Here is a 10,043-nt window from a genome sequence, read left to right on the forward strand (position 1 = left end):
GAGTCAGTCCTCAGCCGCGGTCCGCGCATCTGCATCGCCAGGCAGAGACACTGTCACCGCTCGTTTCCTGCAATAATTATTATTTTTTTTTTCTCCATTTTGTCCAAAAGCCGAGGAGACAGTAGGAAGCCGTTCTCCCTCACTGGTCTCCACAATCAGCACTTTATTCGGGCTCTTTATTGACCCGGAGCAGCCATCGCAGCTCGTCGGCAGCACAAGGGACCAAATGTAAGTGGCGTTTTCTGTGGAGTTTTCATCCTCCTGGGCTCCGTTCTTGTTTCTACCCCGTCCTTCTCTGACAGCTTTCATTTGGGATGATGATGATGATGATGAACCCTTTTTTTTTTTTTACTCAACTAATTTGTGGAAGAACAGCGAACGTCGGACTGACTGTGACTTTCAACCAAACTCTGAAGGTGGAGGTGTAGCAGGTGGCCTGTTGAAGTACCAAGAGGGGGTTCAAATGCGCCAGTCTTTGTTTCTAGATACGAGGTGGAACTGTCTCTAATCTAAAGGCAACATTTCATTCAAGTGACTCAGTTTTTAACAGCGTGTTGGATTAGCCTGGTTGCAGGATTGACTTGGATTTACCTTGTTTGTGGATACTGGGGGGGGGGGGGGGGGGCTCTCCTTCAAAGGTAGAGGGGCCCACTCCCCCTGGGAGTGTCTCCGGGGCCGTGAATGCAACGAGCCCTGGCATGACATGATGGAAATGTGAGAATCTGAAGTGCAGGGGTTACTTCACTTTCCAAGTACATTCCACATCTTCCAGAAGTGACACTGGTTAATTAAGAGGTGACAAGTGCTGCTCTATCTGATTGTGATTATACTAGAACCTCAGGAAACAACATATCTCTGCTGCCTGTAATTTGTAAAACCAAATGTGTGTAAAGCCACTACCCCTCACAGGGAGGAAATATTTCCATTTTCAATTTAGTCAGTGTTTTTGTATGACCTGTTGTACACTGTGTATGCAATGTGTATACAGTCATACTGTAATAAAACTTCCCCTTAGGTAGGGCTGCGTGATATGGCCAAAAAGTTTAACCTCAGTTTTTTTTTTCTGTGGTATGGACAACTCCAATTTTAGTCAATATTTTTTCTGTCTGTATCAACTCAAGAAAAAAAACTTCATGGGGCCCGACGTCTGCCTCTGTGCCACCAACGCTTTTGACTGCGGTTAATACTTGGTCATTCCTACTGTAAATCTAACACAACCATAATCGACTTTATTAGTTTTAGCTGCGTTGCTCTGACAGAGGCAGCAAGAACTGTTTAAACCAGTAGCATTAGCTAGCCAGCTCATTAACATAATAATGCAATTTTGTATGATTACATTTTACAAAATATATGACAAAAAGTTATCTTATGGGACATTTTAAGCGCTCTTGTGGGCCCTTTGGTGGCCACGCAGCTTGCTTTTGTTTCAGGTGCTGGAACAGGGAAGTCATTTTTAAAAGTCTTCAATGAGCCTGACTTGACTTTTCATGTGTGGGGAGTGGTGGGTCTGTTGGCCAGCTGCCACTGTCTGCCAGCTTCTTATATAGAGCAGTGTTTCCTTGTGTGACACTGGTTAAATAAGAAGTGACAAATTCTACTTTATTTGACTGTGATTATGTTAAAAACTATATATCTCTGCTGCATGTAATTTGTTTGAAAGCAAAACGTACTTGCAACTTCTAAGGCATCATTTATGAAGTTTTTGTAGTTTTGCCTTTGTAGAACACATGCCCATTGGATCATTGAACAGTTATAACTTTTGGGTTTTATTTGGTGTATTATTTTACTCCTTGACCTCCTGCAAGTGAAACCGGTGAGAGTTAAAACAGAGGAAGAGAAATTATGCTCATTGTTTGATACTCTTAGTAGCTTGGAGGAACATACTTTATGTTGATGTGAAGCTTCCAAAAAACAATGCATAATACAATTCAATATATAGCTTTTGTTTGAGTGAGATATTTTTGCTCTGTCTTGACTGGCATCTGTGATGTTTGTCTTCACTCAGGATGAACAGCAGAGATCGCTGGAGGGTGTACAAGAAGGTGAGTGTCATGTTTTTCCTGGCTGTGGTGGCGCTGACTGTTGTCCAGAGAGGGAGCATCAATATGGGGGCTCCCTTTGAACTCCAGTGGCAGGCTCGCATGGATACCTCTGAGGGAGTCGAGCCTGGAGCCGCACTGGAAGAGAAAACCGGCAAAAACCTGGGGATAAAAAGCTTCTGGAAAGCTAGTAAACGCCACCCACAGCCTAAAGCTCGAGCCACCACACAGGAACCCAGAATGACTGACAACAGTGGTACCAAAACCTGGGATATAACCAGCTCCAACTGTAGCGCCAACCACAACCTCACTAGCCAGGCCTGGTTCCGGAGCCTGGAGGACACTTTCAAGCAGTTCATGCTTTATCGACACTGCCGCTACTTCCCCATGCTTCTCAACCACCCAGAGAGGTGCACAGGGGAGATACATTTGCTCATGGTAATTAAATCAGTGGCTACCCAGCATGACCGCAGGGAGGTCATTCGAAAAACCTGGGGCAAAGAGCAGGTGGTGGATGGCAAGAGGATAAAGACCCTCTTCCTTCTTGGTAAACCTTCCAATGAGGCAGAGAGAGCGAACCATCAGAAGCTTGTGGAGTACGAGGACTACATCTATAGGGATATCCTTCAGTGGGATTTTCTGGATAGCTTCTTCAACCTCACACTCAAAGAGACTCACTTTCTCAAATGGTTCCACACTTACTGTCCCAGTGTGCACTACGTCTTTAAGGGGGATGATGATGTATTTGTCAGCGTGGAGAACATCTTTGAGTTCCTGGACAGCAGCAACCATGAAAAGAACCTGTTTGTAGGGGATGTGATTTTCAAGGCTAAGCCCATTCGCAAAAAAGAAAACAAATATTACATACCCCAAGCTCTGTATAATAAGACACTGTATCCACCATATGCAGGTGGAGGAGGTTTTCTGATGGATGGGACCCTGGCGAGGAGGCTCCACTGGGTCGCAGACACCCTGGAGCTCTACCCCATCGATGACGTCTTCTTAGGCATGTGTCTGGAGGTGCTTCAGGTCACACCTGTAAAACACAATGCCTTTAAGACGTTTGGTTTGGTGAAAAATAAGAACAGTAAGTTGAACCGAGAGCCTTGTTTCTTTAAGAGTATGATTGTGGTGCACAAGCTGCTCCCGTCGGACCTTATGCACATGTGGAATCTGGTTAACAGTGACCTGGTCTGCGCACAGAAAGTGGAGATCCTATAGCTTCACGAAAACACCAGGTAAGGACGGCACCAACAAGCTGAGCTAAATCTTGGTGGGTACCAGTGGGAAGTACAGTACAATGTATGAGGGTCGAAGTCACACTTCCCAGGAAAGTCTCCTTTATGTGGAGAGGCTGCTGTACCAGTGGGCACAATACAGAGGACATTTACTTGCTCTACAGTTCCAGGTTTTGCATTCTGTTTAATTAATCATCTGTTCTGGGCCCTTATGCAAAATATTTAATGGGAAACACCAAGCTCTTCTCCTCCACTGTGGCCAACACCTGTTTCTCCTCTTTCTTCTGCTTTGAAATGGTGAAGGGTTTTCATTGGCCAGGAGCCTTGTGGCAGCAAGCTGTCACGAATTCGCACATGATAGTGAAACCTTTTTTTTTTTTATTGTGGGGACAAGTGGTGAACAAAACCATGAATAAGTTTTTATCGCTGTAGCATATTGTGCTTTCGGATTGATCAGAGGGAAATAATGTTTGGCTTAGTTTGTTCGCAGTTAGTGTTAGTGTTCAAAAGCCATTGCACATGCTGCTGTTATGCTAGCGTTCGGGGTTTGAATTAAGTGTTTCCTATTGCCTTCAATTGGATCAATATGGCATGCTTCATTGGCTTCAAATGTTTTCAAGTAAGAGAAAGAAACAACTCTCCCTACCTCAATGGTTTGTTCAGAAAACTCAACTTCATCATTAGTCACAATTTGTATTTAAATACAACCTTGATACCATTATCTGCATACACAGTACACACTCTTAAAGAAAGGTTTTAATCACTTTTTGTATCATAGAGGTCCTTGCACTCATTTGTTTGTAATGTGACTGTCTTGATCTGGACTTCTACTGCTCCTATACTACTGGAAACCTTTAAAAAAAATATATATATGTGTAAACTTTATACATGTATGCTGTCCATGGATTTGAATGTGCTGATATACTTGAAATTAATTTGGTAGAGGTTTTACAATGACACTGTGAACTAAAACTATTGCTGGTACGAGCATATGCCATGTTAATTTAATTGTCTCCCCAACAAAAGGGGGCAAATGTGGGGTTCTTGTGTTTTATTTAAAGCAACAGAGAAGCGTATTCATGGAATGTTAAATGATTATAAAGCTGAACGTTGCTTGTGTAGCGTGTGATGATTATATCTTGGTGATGTAAATATGTGTAAAAATCAACATGTACATAGAATATCATTTGTAAATAAAAATTTTGACAATGCAGTCGTCTTTGAAAATCTGTCCTAGATTGGCTGTTTTTGTGTTTGGCCTTATCAGCATCAAACATCTATGTGAAAATCCATATCAGGTCACACAACAATAGTGTCCAGTGTTGACATATGGGTATCAGTTACGCAACTTCACAGTGAAGAAAACATGCAGGTTCAAACGACCATGTTCATTTGATCAGTGTTCAGCAGCTCAACCCAAGAGTGTGTTCTGATGGTAGATTATCCAATAATTGCCACTTTGTGCAAATCTCCCAAGAAACTGTGAAAGATGACACAAAAAAATGACACAACTTCCTCCTGTTATGCCTTGTTATTTGGTTAAGGAAATGTTTTTTTCAGCTCAGTCTATTTTGCATTTGTTTTCAGAAAGCAAATGTACATGCTTCGCACTTGGTTGGAAATTTCATGCTGTTTATGTGAAGAGTTCCTGTCAAATATTGTGTGACTGCTCACTGAGCAGAACTGTTGAGACTGATACTTCCAGATAATGTAAGATATTGTTTAGAGATTTAAGTTGGCCCAAAAAGACAAATAAGACATCGCAAACCAACACAAATACCTTCCTGTTGTTCTTTCTGGACAAAGGCAAGAAAGCCATAAAGAAACAGGATCTTCTCTGTATTATGTTCCGTGAGAGGCACACTCACCAATACAGAAGCATAGCTTAAGCAGGTTTATCTCTTTCAGCCGTTTTCTTTGTTAAACTCAATGTATAGTGATACAGAGTCAAACCTATTGTGAAAATGAGATGAATTATCGCTATTATTGTACACTGATTAGTGTGGTTTATGAAATATGACCCGACAGAGAATGTACCACCATTTCAGACTGTTTAACTAAACCGAACAAGTGAACACAGCAATAGTAAGAACGTGTGTAAGATCTTTTATTAGCAGCTTTAAACTCATAGGCTCTAATTTCCTCTGTCGCCTGGGTTTCAAGGTGTGGGGGGGTGCAGATACTGGCAACATAAGGGTGTGAATGGGGGACAACAAGTAAGTTATTGGTGGAAGTGAATTCTCCTCCTACGGCTCCATTGTTTAAAGAAACACAAGCCACACATGGATGTTATTGCGTGAAAATGAATTTTTACTTTAATTTTGAAACTGGGTTGCACCTTGTGGCTGTTGGAGAAAAGTCTTTGAATTTTGGACATCCTTACCAGAAATTGTATAATACCAGTGACAGTAAATAGTGAGTGTAGTGGCACTGCACTCAAGCTGATAGGAGAGGAAGTGGTAAGTAAGTACAACCATTGCAAAAACAGTGTTTAGTCACAGCTCAAATAAGATTTGAATTTCACTTTGAAGTATAAATTCTTTCCAACAAATGTCCATGAATTGTGGTTCAGACTGATAAACCGACAGCAGTAGCAGTAGTTTTGTTGTTCAGTGAGACACAATTATGTGTGTGTGTGTGTGTGAGTGTGAAATTCTTCTGAACAAACAAAGCATATATATATATATATATATATATATATAGATATATATTAAAAAAAAATCAATTTATGGAATAAGTCTTATGGTTGTCAGTCATAGTTTTAATAATGGTCATTGTGCAAATGTGTACTGTATGTGTCTGAGGGCAACTCATGGTTACCCAACGAATGTCTCGTCCACATCCTCAAAGCTCTGGCGACCAATTCTGTAAGTAGAGAGGAAACCCACAGACAAAAGATGCCATTGAAGACCGTTAAAGTCTACACCAAATGTTAGGAGACGGACATAATTTATGCTGTACCTTTGTGTAACACATGATCTTTGATCGCTCATTTCCCAAAGTGACCGAAAAAAAACTGCCTTTGTGGCTTGACTTATCAACCACCAGCCAAAATTTACTGTCATCTAGTGTAAATGTCCCACCTCAGTGATGATATTTGACTGTATGTGAGTACACACACCCAGCTCTCCAACCTGCCTGTGGACCGCGAGCTGCATATTTGTTGACACTAATTGGAGGAAGCTTTTGATGTCAGCGTGGTCAGTTGGTCAGCTGGAAGGGGCTGCAAGCTTTCACACTAACCCTCGACTTTCTTCAAAGGACTCTGGAGCACCATCACTGGCATGGCTACAGACGGGAATATTGTTGCTTGGGCTAAAATTAAAAAGAACATTCCTTAACCCACAGGCTGCTGACTCCAGGTTACAGCGATCAGCTCAGGCTCATACAGCATGCAGTGCCAATTATTACAAATCATGCAGACTTTAGAGTACGATGCTGCTGACCACTTCACAAAACATGGTTTTGTTTTACATTCAATAAAAATCGCAGAGTTTATTGGACTGATTATGAAAAATTCAAGCAAGTATGAAGTCGGCCTTTGTCTTGCCTGCATAGCACAAAATATTCTCAAAAAAGCGCATAACCATTCAATCTCACCTTTGAAGTAATTTCGAAGAACCTGGAACTAAAAAAATCACCATCAACAACCGAAAAGAAAATGGGAACTGAGATCTTGCACTATAAATGCACTATAAATGAATGTACTTAAAGGAAGAGTTTGGGAAATGCACTTTCTTGCCAAGAGTTGGATCAATCAAGTCTTGGCTACGCGAGTTGTGTGACTATTTCTTGGCAGGGCACAGTTTAAAAAACAACACAGAACAAGATTTTAATCAGTGACCTTTAGAGATGCTTGTAGGCAGGTTTGTTCTACCTTTGGATAGAACCAAGCAAACTGTGCAGTCTCTTTGCTAAGCTAAACCAACCAGCTGCTGGCCCCAGCTACATATTTCCTTCACAGACATGATAGCGTTGTCTGTGTTTTTAATGAAATAAGTCTGTTTGCCAAAAGATGACTAATATTGGGAAGTGCCTTTCCTCACCCCGAAGCTTATCTGCATCAAAGATACCACAGGAGGGAAGTGTAACGTGTCATGGTTTTTTATATTGGTTTATGATTTGATTTAACTGAACTGACTGTTCCAGAGAAATATCAAGCAAAGGCTAACCCTCTTGAAGGGAGTCAGTTCAGTTAATAATTACAATTGATCAAACCAAGCCCAGGATGCTCTCTATCACACATATCCAGGAAATGTAAAAAAATGTATATATATTGGTATACCCACTCAATAGATAAAGACAGTACGGTCCCCAACTCCCCATATCACAACATCACACTGGAAACAGGCCAAGGCAATGTGACTTCATAGTACAGCCGTGCTATAGGACACCATGCACTTGACAAAGATCCATTGTGAAGAGTATTCTGAGCGGTATACTCATTTAAAGAGGGCCCTTTTTAGACCAGCCACTAAACAAATGAGATAACGTATCAATCTCTCTCCTCTCCTCTTCACAATACCCTACTGACTCTAGAGAATTAGAGAGAAAACTAGAGGGTAAAATGTTAGCACTCACTATCTTTAATCATATTGTCTGCCATAGCTCCCTATACCGTGCCAAAAATATATTTTCATAGAGATTCCTCCTCATATAATCATTCTGAATTACAAGGCATCTGCCCGCAAGTCCTGTTATTTATTACTGGTTGCATGTGGATTGGCTTATCTAGTTCAAAGCTCTACTGCATGCACCTGTGGATGACTGTGCTTAATAAGAAACAAACAAAAACAGCAGGAAAGCATCAGAAATGATACAGCAATATGAAATTAAGCTGAACAGAAGACAGCACTCAAAGATGAATTCAGAGATAGAAAAGAAAGCACAAGGTCATATAAGACGGCTGACATAACGCCGCGGTGAAAAGCTAGCACGACCTCTGTCACTGTTCAAGGCGTGGGGCAACAAATCTCTAAATGGAGGTATTCAGCGGCGCCATCATCGGTACCTCGCGCTCAGGCACCTTCAGGAACAAAGGTCCCTGTTCAGCTAGGAGGGCCATGGGATGACAGCATCCCGCTGTCCCCTGTCTGGTGGTGTCACTGACAAGAGACACCTACCCAGCAGCTCAGGGTCAGTCCTCATACCAGTGAGACATCAGAAAGCCTGAGCATACTTCTACAATTACAATGATTCTGAATAAGATCTTTGAGGTGCTGATAGGCTTGTTGGCCAGTAGCAAAGCCCTAATCAGTTTTTACATGAGGTGTGATTTCCATGAATGTCTGCCTGTTGCAGTTTCATAGTCCTTTCTCAGCAAGTCTGGGGGGCATCACTGGTGCACTGTGAGCAATGTATCAAATAGCAAATATTATATAGCTGAGTTTCTACAGGCTTTATTTATATTTACATTTATATTTAATAATATCTAAAATGTCATCCTCTTCACTAAGGCTGTTAGCACATACAGGCTACTGACCACAAAGATTTACAAGATGTGAGTAAAGGGTTCAAAAGGTATCTGACAGAGCCCTTACATGTTTACAGATTTTTAAGTGGCACAACTTTATAAGAACATTTTTTGAGACTGTTGCCTGTGCACACAGCCTCTCTGCTAGCTGCAAAATCTGAATAGGTTTCACTAAAAAATCTGCATGTCTCATGTCAAACCTTCAAAATGTTAGTTATGTGGATAGCCTGAGTCAGCCTTTGGAAATAAGCCTTGGAGGTAGTTCTGCTTTGTAATGGCAGAATGATATACATGACTGAAGGCTCAGGGCACCCTATAATTATCTAATGACCGCTGGTGCCTAATTTAGCATAATTTGCATGAAAGTATTGCAGTTCCCTATTCACGCCATGGGTGTCATCAAGTGTCATACAAAAAGGCTACCTGATGGAGACTGCCACCTGGTGGAAAAGTTTGCCACCCATTAGCTATTTTCAGTTTATTTATCAAGCTATTTACTGAAGTGGACAAATTCAAGGGAACACCCGGATAAATAAGTGAAAAAACAAACATTGGGCACAGTGGGTCACTGAATGGCTTGATCAGTAGGAAAATGAAGTGAATCATGCTATGGCCTTCACAATCACCAGATCTCAACCTAAGTGAACACTGGACCGACATGTTCATCCACCATCATCAAAACATGAAATGAGGGAATATCTTTTGGAAAAATGGTGTTACATCCCTTCAGCAGAGTTCAGACTGGTACAATCAGTGCTAGGTCACATTGAAGCTGTTCTGACAGCAGATGGGGGACAAGCACCTTACCAAGACACTTATGTTGGTTTCCCCTTTGCCACCCGTCTGTAAGTGATGCAGCAATTTTAAAACACCAAAACTCGATCGGGCATATTGCAGTCATCACGGATACTTGTAAACCAACAATTATTTGATTAGGCTTACAGACATGTCCATCTCCAATCCATTCCAGAGCAGACAATGAAACGGGTTTTTATGACATGTCCGTTCCATTTATGTCACCTGGGCTAGACACAGCTATCAACATAATGCAGTTCAACACTAGCATCATTACCGGAGCTGACTCAACTGACAGTCTTGACACATTCTGAAAAGCTTCACAAAGGCAGAATTTATTGCAAGGATGTTGTATTGCATTATATGCAATAAGATGGATTAAAGTAGCTCCCATACTTGGAAACATGCACTGAAACTTTCATATTCAATATTTCACACCTGTAAGACCTTGATACTTACTCCAATGCTTCTGATTGAGAAGTGCAATAAGGACAGACA

General features: G+C 41.4%; 1 protein-coding gene across 1 annotated transcript; it reads left to right on the plus strand.

Annotated features, from left to right (window-relative positions):
• On the plus strand, positions 1–4,504 carry b3gnt7 (UDP-GlcNAc:betaGal beta-1,3-N-acetylglucosaminyltransferase 7). The gene is made up of 2 exons (XM_071485936.1): positions 1–228; positions 2,006–4,504. Coding segments are annotated over exons 1-2 (1,257 nt in total). The 5' UTR covers positions 1–226; the 3' UTR covers positions 3,261–4,504.
• Positions 4,505–10,043: the final 5,539 nt, after the last annotated feature.

The sequence above is a fragment of the Trachinotus anak genome, unplaced genomic scaffold, assembly GCF_046630095.1.
Source record: "Trachinotus anak isolate AG129_WGS33_773 ecotype Australia unplaced genomic scaffold, CSIRO_AGI_Tana_v1 ptg000010l, whole genome shotgun sequence".
Classification (NCBI taxonomy): Eukaryota; Metazoa; Chordata; class Actinopteri; order Carangiformes; family Carangidae; genus Trachinotus; species Trachinotus anak.